Source organism: Microcebus murinus, chromosome 20 (genome assembly GCF_040939455.1).
Source record: "Microcebus murinus isolate Inina chromosome 20, M.murinus_Inina_mat1.0, whole genome shotgun sequence".
Lineage (NCBI taxonomy): Eukaryota > Metazoa > Chordata > Mammalia > Primates > Cheirogaleidae > Microcebus > Microcebus murinus.
Window position 1 is genome coordinate 24,690,206 of NC_134123.1, and position 15,805 is coordinate 24,706,010.

A 15,805-nucleotide genomic window follows, 5' to 3' on the forward strand; every position below is an offset into this window, starting at 1 on the left:
GACTTCAGAAGCTTGAGACCACCCTGAGCAAGAGCGAGATCCCTTCTCTAAAGAGATAGAAATTAGCCCGACGACTAAAAATAGGAATAATTAGCTGGTCTTGCTGGCGCATGCTCGCAGTCCCAGCTACTCAGAAGACCGAGGCAGGAGGATCGCTTGAGCCCAGGAGTTTGAGGTTGCTGGGAGCTAGGCTGACCCCACGGCGGTCTAACCCAAGGAACAGAGAGAGACTCTGTCTCAAAAAAAAAATATATTGTCTAGCAGGTTTCCTGATCCTCACTGAAAAACCCCTTAAAAAAATTCCTTTTAGGTTACTGTGATGTTATGATACACACACATAGGTTTTTGTCCACAGTTCCAGACTCACAACTCCCAGAACCCTTGTTACTGCATGTTGGGTATGTAAGCCTCAGGAAACAATCTCTGATCCTCACCTGCCCCACCCTCTGAGGTCAAAAGACCTCATTCCAGAGAGGGTCTGGCCCCATACCTTGAAGGCAAATCACATCTCTGCAGTTGCCCATAAAGACCCAAGGGCACAGAGTTCAGAGAACTGAACACCAGGAGGTTCCCACAGGATAGTACACTTACACTTAAGGAGGGCATAGAAACTCTGCTCCCCTTCCCCCATATCTAGCCTGCCCTACACATCTCTTCATCTGTATCCTTTGTAATATCCTTTACAATAAGCCAGAAGTGTGAGTGTGTTTCACTGAGTTCTGTGAGCTACTCCAGCAAATTAATTAAACCCACAGAGGGCTTCATGGAAACCCTAACTTGAAGCCAGTCAGTCAGAAGTTCCAGAGGCCAGACTTACACGCCCATCTGTTATCTTTCCTATCTACGGTGTACAGTTTTTGAGAGCTGGAAATGAGGCAGATAAAAAGGGCTGCATAAACTAAATGGTGGACAGCAAGTTCACTCAGAATCAAATATTTGGAAAGACCAACACTCAGTTTTTAAAAATCAAAAATATTTATTGAGTTCCTCTTGACATTTACACTTGGTTCCACACTTCCTCTATTGTGAGAGAGTTAAGAAAAGTTTTTTCAGAATACATTATTTTATACAGATAAGTCAAATAAGATTAAAATTTGGCAAAAAAAATTTTCAGGACTCCCATGGTGAGAGCCCTATCCTAAAATGACTAATTCCTCCCATCTCCCAGCTCTTAACAGTAGGGTTCAAGATAATAAAAAAGGAAACAATGAAATTGCTAGAAAGGCAGATATTATTTACTCAACACATGAGGCAAGATGGACAATTAGGTTAAACCACATGAAATTGCTACTTTTATAAGTCAAATATGAAATATGAGAAATTTCTTATGGTATTTCAATGTATAATAATAAATTATACATAAATTTCAATGTATAACAATAAAAACAACAAAGCAGGAAATAATGCTTAAAGAAAAGGTGACTGGGGGGAGAGGAGTAGAGGGCTGTGCAGAGGCAAGGGTACTGAGCAATATTTTGGGGCAGTAAAATCCCAAATCACTAAACACAGAATCCTTTCTTGGCCAAGAGTGCTGGCTTGGGCCTGTGATCCTACCACTCTGGGAGGCCAAGGCAGGAGGATCACTTAAGCCCAGGAGTATGAGGTTATTGTGAGCTAGGATGATGCCATGGCACTCTAGCCCAGGCAACAGAGTGAGACCCTGCCTTAAAAAAAAAAAAACCAACAACTTCTTATAATAAAAAAACCTATTTCTAGACACATTAAAAACTTTTATCTACACACGTAATAAACAGGTCCTAATAAATCTACCAAACTCAAAGTTTTAACATTAAAGTGTGGAATTTAAATGATTTCAAAACTAACTCTGTTGCCTAATTACCTCTGAAAGAAGACTTACACATACTGAAAATACTGTGCACTGTCCCTAATGTATAGCTAAGTTTAGCATTATACCTTAATATTACAGATTGTTTCATAGAACAAAGAAATGTTCCTTAACAACGTAAAAGCAAAAGGCCTTACATATTATTTCCCCTCTGAAAAGTCACTCCCATTTGAGAAAATTTCAATGATTTTTCCATTGACTTAACTTTACACAGGGTAAAAAGATACGATCAATGTTTTCTGTTTCTCAGCTGATAAAACAGCTATGTTCTTAAGTCATTCCATTCTACAGAGGGAGGATCTGTTTTAAATAACAGTTTTCAGAATATAAGAACTATTTTTTCTCCCTCTCATACGTGAGAATCGAGTTTTCCTTCAATAGGCAGCCTATTTTAAATTTAGGCCAAATTTGGTAGAAATAAATTCGTTTACCACAGTATTTGCCCCCTTGCACTCCACCATCTCAAAGTGTGCACATTTAAATAAATACCTGGTAAAGATACAAATGTTTGTTTTCTTTCTTTTTTTTTGAGAGACTCTGACTCTTTTGCCCCAGCTGGAGTGCCACTCACAGCAACCTCAAACTCCTGGGCCCAAGCGATCCTTCTGCCTCAGCCTCCTGAGTAGGTGGGACTACAGGCATGTACCACCATGCCCGGCTAATTTTTTCTATTTTTGGTAGAGACAGGGTCTCGCTCTTGCTCAGGCTGGTCTCAAACTCCTGAGCTCCAACAATCAACCTGCCTTGGCCTCCCAGCGTGCTAGGATCACAGGCATGAGCCACCATGCCCAGCCTATACAAATGTTTTTGATCTTATTCCAAAGTTGTTTTGAAGGAGCTTTGGGAGGATTATATAAAAGGTGTGGAGCATTACAGTTCATTTTACATTTCTCTTAAGACAGTGAACATAAAGCACTATCTTCAACAATTTCACCTGCAGCAACAAAGGGGAAGGGGAAAGGCCATTCACAGATAAGAAAATTGAAGGTTTAAGAGATTAATTTGTCCAAGGTCACAGTAAGTGGTAAGTAAGCTAGGATTTGAATACAGAAAAATAAAATGGTAGTTCCTAAGTCCATTCCATTTTACCACTTACCACTTTACTGCGTTCCTTATCACCTGTTACACATGAGAGGACCTTATCTCTTCTGATTTTTATTTCATATACAATAGATGTACGCTCAGTAAATGGCTACTATGATTTGAATGTGTCCCCCAAAGTCCATGTTGGAAACTTAATCCTTAATGCAACAGTGTTGAAATGGAACCTTAAAGAGGTGATTAGGTCAGGCCGGGCGCGGTGGCTCACGCCTGTAATCCTAGCTCTCTGGGAGGCCGAGGAGGGTAGATCATTTGAGTTCAGGAGTTCAAAACCAACCTGAGCAAGAGCGAGACCCCATCTCTACTATAAATAGAAAGAAATTAATTGGCCAACTAATATATATAGAAAAAATTAGCCGGGCATGGTGGCGCATGCCTGTAGTCTCAGCTACTTGGGAGGCTGAGACAGTAGTATCACTTGAGCCCAGGAGTTTGAGGTTGCTGTGAGCTAGGCTGATGCCATGGCACTCACTCTAGCCTGAGCAACAAAGTGAGACTCTGTCTCAAAAAAAAAAAAAAAGAGGTGATTCGGTCATGAAACCTCTGTCCTCAAAAACTTGACTAAGGGCTGGGCGTGGTGGCTCATGCCTGTAATCCTAGCACTCTGGGAGGCTGGGGCCGGCAAATCACTCAATGTCAGGAGTTCAAAACCAGCCTGAGCAGGAGTGAGACCCCATCTCTACTAAAAATAGAAAGAAATTAATTGGCCAACTAAAAATATATAGAAAAATTAGCTTGGCATAGTGGTGCATGCCTGTAGTCCCAGCTACTCGGAGGCTGAGGCAGAAGGATTGCTTTAGCCCAGGAGTTTGAGGTTGCTGTGAACTAGGTTGAGGCCATGGCACTCTAGCCCTCTAGCCCGGGCAATAGAGTGAGACTCTGTCTCAAAAAAACCCTCAAAAATAAAACTTGACTAATCCCCTCATCTCAGGGGTAGGGTCCTGATAAAAGGATGAGTTTCATCCCTTCCTTGTGCACATGATCACTCCCACACTTTCTTGTCCTTGAACCACAAAATGTCATTACAAAATGGACTAATACAATGGCAGTAATTAACAGATGGCAGATTTTGTTCATGATTAAAACTCAAAGCAATCTAGAGATTCAATGCAATCCTCATCAAAATACCAATGACATTCTTTGCAGCAATACAAAAAAAAATCCTAAAATTTGTATGAAACCAAAAGACCTCAAATAGCCAAACCAATCCTGAGCAAAAGGCTGGAGGCACCACATCAGACCTCAAAATATACTACAAAGCTGTCATAAACAAAACAGCATGGAACTGGCATAAAAAGAGACACACAGACAATGGAACAGAATAGGAAGCACAGAAATTAATCCATGTAAAGACCCAGCTGGTTTGTTTGTTTGTTTTGTAGAGACATGGTCTGGCTATGTTGTCCAGGCTGATCTCAAACACCTGGCCTCAAGCAACCCTCCTGCATTGGCCTCCCAAAGTGTGGGCATTATAGGCATGAACCACCACGCCCAGCCTCAAGTGATCTTTGACAAACGTGCCAAGAACACTCAATGGAAAAGGACAGCCTCTTCAATAAATCATGCTTTGCCAGGCACCATGGCAGGAGGATAACTCGAGGCCAGAAGCTTGAGACCAGCCTGCGCAATATACGGATCTCTTATCTATGGAAAAGAAAATTAACTGGGCATATGGTGACACCACTGCACTCTAGCTCATGCAACAGAGCAAGACACTGTCTCAAAAAAAAAAAAAAGCTGGGCATGGTGGCATGCACCCATAGTCCCAGTTATTCCAGACACTAAGACAGGAGGATCACTGACTGTAGCACAGGAGTCTGAAGTTGCAGTGAGCTATCATGATGCCACTATACTCCAGCCCAGGTGACAAAAGGAGCTCTTGTATCAAAAAAAAACAACAAAAAAACAACAAATAATTGCCAGTAAGGATGTGGAGAAAGGGAATTCTTATAACAGTGTTGGTGTGAATGTAAACTAGTACAGCCACCATGGAGAACAAACAGTATGGAGGTTCCTCAAAAACCACAAATAGAACTACCATATGAGCCACAGCCATCTCACTGCTGGGCATTCATCCAAAGGAAAGGAAATCATTATATCAAAGAGACATCTACACCCCCATGTTTATTGTAACACTATTCACAATAGCCAAGACAGGGAACCAACGTAGGTGTCCAACAACAGATGAATGAGTAAAGAAAATGTGGTGTATATAGACAGTGAAATAATATTCAGCCATAAAAAAGAATGGAATCCTGTCATTTACAGCAACATGGATGGATGGAAATGGAGGACATTATGTTTCATGAAATAAGCCAGGAACAGAAAGTTAAACACTGCATGTTCTCACTCATATGTGGGAGCTAAAAAAGTTGATCTCATAGAAGTAAAAAATAGAACAAAAAAACTAAAAAAAAAAAAAAAAATTAAAAATTAAAAATACAACAGAAGATACTAGAGGCTGGGAAGGAGGAGGGAGAGATTTGTTAAATAATACAAAATTACAGCTAGATATAAGAAATAAGTTCTGGTGTTCTATACAATTGTAAGATGACTATAGCCAACAATAATATATGATTGGCTATAGTTTCAAATAACTAGGAGGATACCAAATGTACCCAATATAAAGAGATGATGAATATGCTAGTTACACTGATCTAATCACCATTATATATATTGAAATGCAAAAAGAAAAATAGCTCAAAGCAGACCAGGCCATGAGAGATATGCAAAATTTATCAGGCTCAGAGAGACATGAGTAAGGGACTTCAGTCAAACAGACAAACCCTCCACCACAACCTCAAAATTGTTTAAGGGCATTTTCTTCCTGAGTAGCTGCCCCATCCATTACCTCAAAGTTCTTGGAATGTGAGATAAAAAGAACTATGTTTAGCCAATCAATAGCTTATGTCATTTTAATGTAAATTCTTGGCAAACAACTTTGAAACTTCCTCTTCTTTTCCTTTAAAAATCCACTTGTAGCCAGTATGGTGGCTCACAGCAATCCTAGCACTCTGGGAGGCCGAGGAGGGCGATTGTCCGAGGTCAGGAGTCTGAAACCAGCCTGAGCAAGGGTGAGACCCCCGTCTCTACTATAAATAGAAAGAAATTAATTGGCCAACTAATATATGTAGAAAAAATTAGCCCTGCATGGTGGTACATGCCTGTGGTCCCAGCTACTTGGGAGGCTGAGGCAGAAGGATCGCTTGAGCCCAGGAGTTTGAGGTTGCTATGAGGTAGGCTGACGCCATGGCACTCTAGCCTGGGCAACAAAGCAAGACTCTGTCTCAAAAAAAAAAAAAAAAAAAAAATTCCACTTGTAACTGCACCTAAAGGGAATAGCATGTTCAGGGCAACCTGAATCTATGGCTCCAGGCCGCAGTCCTCAAACTTGGCTCAAGTAAACTCTCTAATTGTATTAATTTTGCTTCAGCCTATTCCTTTTAGGTCAACAGAAACATCACTATGGACTCCATAAATATGTGCAATTATTATGTATCTATTTTAAGAGATAAAAAAATAAATGAAACTCTATTACATTCCCATCTCTGTCCCTGAAGTTACTGCCCACTTCATGTTCCTTATCACATTACAAAGCTCATCTGGCCAGTGCAAGAATTTAGGGAATTCTGTTAAGTGACTTGCAGGCTGTCTTCCTAGTTTAAACTTAAATTACAAATGAAACCTTCCTAGGTACCAGAGCATTCTTTGAACATATTCTTTTGCTTTCATTTTTTAAAACTTGGATTTCAATTGATTTAGAACTTATATCTGGATGTTCCGAGTCCAGTGGTGTTTACAACTAATTGATCACAAACAGTTACAGATTCCAGTCCCTTCTCCACTCCCACTGCTTCACTTAACTAGCCTTAAAAAAAAAAAAAAAAAAAAGGCCAGAAAAAAAAAAGGCCGGGCGTGGTGGCTCACACCTGTAATCCTAGCACTCTGGGAGGTCGAGGTGGGTGGACTGCTCGAGGTCAGGAGTTCAAAACCAGCCTGAGCAAGAGAGAGACCCCATCTCTACTATAAATAGAAAAAAATTAATTGGGCAACTAATATATATAGAAAAAATTAGCCGGGCATGGTGGCGCATGCCTGTAGTCCCAGCTAATCGGGAGGCTGAGGCAGGAGGATTGCTTGAGCCCAGGAGTTTGAGGTTGCTGTGAGCTAGGCTGACGTCATGGCACTCACTCTAGCCTAGGCAGCAAAGCAACACTCTGTCTCAAAAAAAAAAAAAAGAACTTATATCCACATCTTCCTGGTTAATTTTACTCACCTATCATTTATTTCACTTCATCATTTATCTTATGATTTTAAATATATATCACTTATTATTTTTTAAAGAACACAGAAACATTTTAAGAGTTTGTTCTATTTTATTCATATAAGTGTATAGATCCAGGAATTCAAGCCAACACTCATTTTCACTATGATTCCCCTATAGAGAGTTATAGGTATTATTAGAGCCTATCTAAATAGGAGAATTTATAGGTACTATAAATACCACACATTCAGTCTAACAAAATTTTCTGACTTCAGTAAAATTATTAAAGCTGAATGAATATAGATGCCTGGTTCCCTTAATTCATTGTTTTTAGATTCCAGTCCACACTTCTCGTTCCTCCACACTCTATTTTAATGCAGATACAAGAGCTAGTACTGGCACAGTTCTGAGGGCCATCACTTGACATTCTTTCTTAAGTTTCAAATTTATCTAACACAACCAAATAAAGATGAGTCATTTACTGACTTCCAGTTTTATCAGAGCATTGTTCTTCTCAATTTGAAGGAGCTAAAGCACCCCTTACAACTCATAAATTAGGCATGCTGAAGATGAGATCCATCCATTAACAAGATTAGGAGGCATTTTACAGTAGCTAAATTAAGAATTTCATTATATGAACCACCAATTTAAGAAGAATAAAAAATACTGAAGCGCTTTTTTCTGATCCTCCTAACCATTTCCTCTACCATATGCCTATGGCATTTAATTTATTTCTCTTACGGCACTTAACCACTTTAAAACTTGTATTATAGTTTTTAGTAAAGATATCTTTTTCTTCTACCTCAGTGCTATCCAATAAAAGTATAATGTGAGCCACATACTTCTTTTAGACTTCTGTAATTTTATATTTTCTAGTAGTCACATTTTTTTAAAAAAGTAAAATGGATTTTAATAATGTATTTTATTTAACCCAATACATTCAAATTATCATTTAAACAGCTAATCAATATAAAAATTGAGATATTTTACATTCTTTTTGTACTAAGCTTTTAACTCAAGCGTGTATTTTACACTTGTACACATCTCAACTCAAACTAGCCATGTTTCAACAGCTACAAATGGTAGTGCAGTCCTAGACTATACATGCCTTAGGGTAGCAATCCCAACCTTTTTGGCACCAGAGATTGGTTTCACGGAAGAGAATTTGTCCGTGAACGGGAGTGGGGAACAGTTTCGGGATGATCCAAGCACATTACATTTATTGTGTGCTTTATTCCTATTATTATTACATTGTCACTTGCCACTTACTGAAAGGGTTCTGACATGAGTCTGCCAGCAACTGATTTATTATGGTCTCTGCTAATGATAATCTGTATTTGCAGCTGCTCCCCAGCACTAGCATCACTGCCTCAGCTTCACCTCAGATCATCAGGCGTTAGATTCTCATAAGGAGCACGAAACCTAGTTTCCTCACAGGCACAGCAGGTTACAGTGAGTGGGTCTATGGTCCTATAAGAATCTAATGCCCCTACTGATCTGACAGCAGGTGGAGCTCATATGGTGATGAAAGTCATGGGGAGTGGCTGTAAATACAGAAGAACCTGCACTGGCTTGCCCACTGTTTACCTCCTGCTGTGCATCCTTGTTCCTAACAGGGCAGGGACTGGTACCAATCCATGGGCAGCGGTTTGGGGACAGCAGCCTTAAGGTATGGAGGGAGGGGGAATGAGCTATCTTATAGCTGGACCTACTTGCTTTCAAATCTTGGTTCCACTATTTACGAGCTCTGAAGCAAGTTATTTAGTCTCAGTTTCCTCACTAAAAATAATACAGCTCACATGGGATTAAATGAGATAATGCCTAGGGCTAGTCCCCAAGGACAGGGCATATGGAAAACCCTCATTAAATGCTACCTATTATTTACTATTTGTATCCTCTAACACTGAGCACAGTGTCTTGTACATAGTAGGATTCAAAAAATGTTTGCTGAAGGAAGAAAAATTAATTTGCATGACAGCCTATAAGCCATTTTAATTGCTTCTTTTCAAAATATATAAATATGTCATATAAACAGGAAAATCTTTTGGGATTGTTGCTAACTAAATTTGTTTTGAACACATTAGGAGAAATGTACAAAAGAGAAATGTAGCATTTTATCTTTTAGACTGTTAAAGTATTTTATTTCCTTCTACAGAACAATGAATTATTAAGCAACTATATACAGTAAAGCAGTCTCATCAAAAGACTTCTTAAAAGTATTTGCCGTAAATGACAATGCTATTTTACAGGTAACTCTCAATTATCTCCAATATCTCAATATTTTTAATCTTAGGTTGGGATAAAACCACATCCCATTTCTGGACTCGGAGATTCAGTCAGGGTTGTCTATAAGATCCTTCATAAGCTAGACTCTGAAAAAATTCTCAAACTTTATACTTCAGTCAACATAGCCCCCTTATAATACCTCAAAGTATCTCCCCTTTTCTCTTGCACATTTTGTATTTCCACAGATCACAATATCATGAAGCACCAGAGCTGGAAGAATTTTAAGAGATAATCTAGTCTTAGTGTTTTCCAAAGTGTGTACCACTGGGGTTATACAAGATGACTTCAGATGGTACGCATTGGTATTGTGTGTTTTTTTTTTTTTGAGACAGAGTCTAGCTTTCTTGCCTAGGCTAGAGTGAGTGCCGTGGCGTCAGCCTAGCTCACAGCAACCTCAAACTCCTGGGCTCAAGCGATCCTCCTGTCTCAGCCTCCCGAGTAGCTGGGACTACAGGCACGAGCCACCATGCCCGGCTAATTTTTATATATATATATTAGTTGGCCAATTAGTTTCTTTCTATTTTTTTATAGTAGAGACGGGGTCTCGCTCAGGCTGGTTTTGAACTCCTGACCTTGAGCAATCCGCCCGCCTCGGCCTCCCAGAGTGCTAGGATTACAAGCGTGAGCCACCGCGCCCGGCTGTATTGTGTGTTTTAATGGTCATATATTTAGTTTAATATATATTAGAAAAGTACAACAAGCACATCAAACTCATGGATATATCATATATATATATATATATCATTACTTAGGGCAGGGATAAAGTAGACAGCCCCTACCTAAGGAAAAATAAAATGACAGGATTTTTAAGCTAAGTATAGCAGACCTGGGTTCCATCCAAATCTAAATCCTAATTTTGATTTCATGGACCTAAAATAATTTACTGTCTATAAAACATCAAGTGATTAACACCATCTTTTATGATGGTTTCTTGATCACAACAATTTCATTTATCAAGCCAACTGTAAGCAATGGTGGTATCTTAAAGTACTAGTGTCCTTCCACAATAATAAGTGCATAATAGAAGATCAATGATGACTTGATTATGTGGTTAGATTGCTTCCAACCACTGAGAGACAGCATAGGAGGAAATTCCATACTGGCTCAAACAAAAAAATCATAATATATCCTAAAGCCAAACAATGTTTGGATTAACTGCTGTTTGTACTATATTATCACTGGTGCCCTCCATGAATGAATGTGAAATAAGGAGATGGTACACATACTATCCTAGAAAGCATAAATATATATAAATACATACAGAGAATATATACAGGGAACAATTCATACAGGTTAGGTAATAGAGTTATTGGAAGTTGTAGTAATACCAAACTTCTCATTTCTCATTTAATATATGAGAACTGAGACTCAGAGTGGTAAAATGACTTGCCCATAGTCATTAGTTGGGTAATGACAGTGTCAGTCCTAGTCCCAGTTCACTTTTTGTGCTGCTCCATAGATTCAATGCAAATAGCATGGAAATATAACTAAATGTTTCCATTGTACAATTCCTGCTTATGGTGAGTTGGGATTTGAAAGTCTTTACATTAAGTAGAAATTCTGTTCACAATGAACACGGACTAGTAATTAAATTAGCTTTGCCCAATAATGCTGGTCTGTCTGCCTGAGGAATCTACAATACTTCAAGACATAAATGTTGCCACTCCATTGTTCTTGATAGTGAAAAAAAAAGGATTCTAATTTTAGGTGATCCTTCCCATTTTGTGTCCATTTATAAACCTGTGCCATTCTCAACAGTCACATACTAATTTCCCCAGCTGCAACCACCCACAGTAGATTGGAAAGAGTGTGGTCTTTGAAGTCAGAGGACTTGCTGACTCCCAGCTTTACCACTTAGGGTATAATGTCAGACAAGTTACTTTAGCTCTCTGAGCCTATTTCTCAGCTAAAATAGTAACACTATGCACCTCACAGGACTATCAAGAGTATTAAATGAGCTAACAGAAATAATGTGGTTCACCACCTCAGATATATATAGTTAAGTGAAACGTTAGGAACAGAGTAACAAATATGTACACCTATGAGTTTGAAAGTGGGTTTACGGTTTGTAATACGGAAATATTAATTCCTATTCAATATATAAAATAATCTACCTTAACTAAACATTTACAAAGCATTCACTTCTGAGCATACCCTAGATAGTGGCCCACAAATTTATAATTTGAAACTGATATATCAAGAGAAGGCACCAAGAAATTCAGAAAAAACATTTCATGATGCATTTAAATACTAAAAAATAACACTTAGGTTCTAGTTTTGGGGTTTTTTTTAGTAATTATCATGGATATATATTGAAGTATTTGAGTAAAATGACATAGTATCTGCGATTTGCTTTAAAATATGCCACTCTCCCAACCCCTGTGCCCCAAAAATAAGAGTGAGGATAGTTGAAGGTGAGTAAAGAGACCTAGGGAGTCATTACATAGTTCACTCTACTGTGTAAGAAAAACTATGAACATCACAAATAAACTTCTAAGGAAACAAGCCAGGCATAGTGGCGCACAGCTGTAATCTCAACACCTTGGTAGGTGAAAGACAGATGATCACTTGGGCCACGAGTTTGCAACCGACCTGGCAACGTAGTGAGACCAAGTCTCTATAATAAATTTAAAAATTAGCCAGGAGTACTGACTTGCCCTTGTAGTCCCAGCTATTCAGGAGGCGGAAGCAGGAGGATCACTTGAGCCCCAGCAGTTTGAGGTGGCAGTGAGCTATGATTCCAGCCCAGGTGACAGCAAGGCCCTGTCTCCAAAAAAAAAAAAATCCAAACAAACGGTTCTACTTACTGAACAGCATCATAAATAAAAAATATATTCCATACATTTCTCTTCAAATGTGCCTAGCTAGTTTAGTTATGTTCTTTCAAACACATAAATTATATTTAATTAATTCTCAAACTAAGTGGAATAAAATTTTCTTTTGCTGTTTTTAGAGGAAAAAAGGTTTAAAAATAATTCCATTGAGGTACTGTTATGCTACAAATAGATAACAACCCCACCTCCTGAAGAATATATGCTGATGTTCATGGTACTCATCCTTTCAATATTTCTGTATATAAAATGAGAGGAAAATATGTTCAATTGGAAATTTGGTCCCCTCACATCCGCCAAAAAAATCCCCCTATCTCCAATTTGCATGACACTTTTCTTCCTGGAGCATAAAACCACCTCCTGTAAGTGGAGTATTTCCCAATGTCCCCTAATACACGTGAAAAAAGAAACATGCCCTCCTTGAATGGACCATTTTTTGACACTTTCATTAATAATGTCCGGTTTCTACCACAAACCACTAATAACTGTGTTTTGTCACCAATATTAGGATCCTAGTTTGAGGAAACAACATCTATTATGTATCCTTGAAGACCAAATAGAAAATTCCAAAAAGTTTGACAGTGAAGACTCTTAGATGTATTTACTAGAGTAGAGGAAGAACAAAGAATAACAAGGGATTATTCTTCTAGTCTTCATGATGTAGATAAGAAGTCATGTAAGGCCTCACATTTCTGGTGGCTCTGGAAACTTCCTTTCTGTTTCCTGATTATGTATGTCTTTTCCTCTTCTGAGTTACTTTTGTATAGAATACTAGAATAAATGCCACAGTGGGATAAAGGGTAAAGACTGCCAAGAGTAGCAAATTTCCTCAAACCAGTGGTCTTCTCATAGTCTTAAACATAGACACTTGCGATAATACAATTTCTCAAATGGAATGGTATCAAGGAGCAGCTTCATTCTATTTGTCACCTTTGAGGCTAAGTTTATATACCTATACCTTATTTATTTATTTATTTTTTGAGACAGTCTCGCTTTGTTGCACAGGCTACAGTGAGTGCCATGGTGTCAGCCTAGCTCACAGCAACCTCAAACTCCTGGGCTCAAGCAATCCTTCTGCCTCAGCCTCCCGAGTAGCTGGGACTACAGGCATGCGCCACCATGCCCGGCTAATTTTTTCTATATATATTAGTTGGCCAATTAATTTCTTTCTATTAATAGTAGAGACGGGGTCTCCCTCTTGCTCAGGCTGGTTTCGAACTCCTGACCTCGAGCAATCCGCCCGCCTCGGCCTCCCAGAGAGCTAGGATTACAGGCGTGAGCCACCACGCCCGGCCAATATACCTATATCTTAAAAAAAAAAAAAAAAGTATTACTACCACATTTGCTTCCAAACTGAGAATTGTCATATGTGCACTTAGGTCTGCAGCATTAGATCTAGAGAAGAAATTATCAATATCACTTAACCGAATCACATCGAGCAAAATCAAATCAAGATTTCATTAAGAGATACTGTTAATAATCTATTATGGAATTACAGCTTTAAAAAAATGTTAAAATCATATTCAGATCTAAGAAAGGCAAGACCCCACAACCGAATCACAAACACAGCTTCAAATGCTGCCCTAAGTTTTCAAGCTCTGAGGCTCCAAGTCAATGGGAGTTAATAGCTTAAACAAGAGGTTCACTACAAACTGACCAAAGGAAGTGAAGAAAGAAAAGCTTGCATTAGTTTCAGCACCAGTTAAATAACAGGGATTTGCAAATTACAAAAGAATGGGGTAAAAGACAGTTTATTCTGCTGTTGACTACAATACACATCAGAATAGGACCCAAGTTACCTACCAAACAGTATCTACTGCTAATAAAAAGCAGATCATTCTTAAACAACTTACGTACGCCAACCATTTTTTCATGTTTAAATGAACTGCTACAAATTGTCCGAGTCGAAACTGATGCCAAAATCCTAAACTGATCTCAGCGAGGAGCCACTCTGCACAGAGCATCACACAAAAGACAGGAGCAAACAGAAACACGCTCTGGGCCTTCGCGGATTGCGGCCAGGAGCCTAGGTCTGGACCCAGACCCCCGCGACAAGGAGAGTAATAAGGGCCGGGGAAGGAAACGGTGGGGGTGGGGGTCCTCGTCCCTGAATGCACCGGAGACTGAGGGGCAGGGACGGAAGGAGCGAGTGCAGCACAGAGGAAGCCAAGGAAGCAGCAGACCGGCGTCAGCGGCTTCCAAGGCCGGCGACACCCTCAGGCCCGCACCAGGCCTGGCCCTCCCGGTTCCGTCCCACTTCCTCACCTCCCTCACGTCCTGCAGGCACTCGAGCACCGCCAGGTTGTTGCTCCAGGTGTGCTTGGGACACACACGGGTCACGTCCTCCCTGCAGGACTCTTCCTCCGCCAGCTTCCAGCCCCCGCCAGCCCCGCCGGGCCCCGCTCCGCCCCGCCGGGCCGGAGGCCCACCCGCCGGGAAAGGCGGCTGCGGCGGCTGAGGCGGCTGCTGCTGCTGCTGCTGCTGCTGCTGCTGCTGGAGGAGCTGCGATGACTGAGGCAGCTGGGGCAGCTGCTGACCCGCCGGGCCGCCGCCTGCAGCCTGTCCTACCAAGGACGCAAAGTTGGGCCCTGGGCCTTGGCCCTGGCTGTGGCCGCCCTGGCCCTGGAGTTTCTGGGCCCCGGCCGCGGCGAGCAGCAGCAGCTGCAGCACCGCCGACAAGCGGAACATCCTCCGTACACGTCCACACGCCGCCATCTTGGGTCCGCGGCGAGCTCGACGCACCCGCCGGCGCCGCGTATTTAAATGAGGGGCGGGGCCGCGGGGCGGAGGCCGGCGGGGCCCAGTCGAGCCCCTCCCCGGCGGGCGCGGACCGCGAGCTCTGAGTGGGATGAGGAAGGAGGCCGCGCTCGGAGGTGTCCACGGCCTGGACCTGGCAGGCAGGAGAGCAGCACTCCTCACCTGGGGAGTTGCTCAGCTCCTCCAAAAAACGGGCCGGGCGGTTTTGCCTAATTCCCTTGGCTGTCGTCACAGAAAAAAAAAATCAAAGGCATTGGAGTTGCCACAACCAAGATGGCCGGTAGAATACGTCGCCCGTTCAACGGCTTGGAAAAAAAAAAAACTTTATATGTAGAGGTGAACTTTACAGGACCAGGCGTCTTCTAGAATCAAAGAGCCTCTTCTTGAATCTCTCCCTCTGTCCTTCCACAAGCCTCAAAAGTCTTTCTTAACCAGAGATCAAGGCAGCATTGAATAAGGGTTAAGAGTACAGATAAGAAAAGACCAGGGTTATAGTCCTTGCTCTTCCGCAGACTAGGCAAGAGTTCAAATAGAAAGTATAATTGTTTAGATTAGAAATAATGAGGACAGTGTTGGCCCACAATATGGAACTCAAAAAGTTATAGGCAATATTGTTAAGAAATGTTGAAGCCCTGTGTGCCTGAGTCCTGCTGCCAAAGCCAAAATTTAGACTCATGTTTAAGGAATGAAAAAATAGGCCGGTGGTGGTGGCTTACGCCT

At 40.9% G+C, this 15,805-nt stretch overlaps 1 protein-coding gene across 1 annotated transcript in view; it reads right to left on the bottom strand.

The window, feature by feature from the left end:
- GLG1 (golgi glycoprotein 1) overlaps positions 1–15,064 on the bottom strand; it is a 126,921-nt gene extending 111,857 nt beyond the window's left edge. The window contains exon 1 of the mRNA XM_075995786.1: positions 14,594–15,064. Coding sequence (XP_075851901.1) covers positions 14,594–15,043 — 450 coding nt within the window. The 5' untranslated portion in view covers positions 15,044–15,064. The remainder of the gene's footprint in view (positions 1–14,593) is intronic.
- Positions 15,065–15,805: the final 741 nt, after the last annotated feature.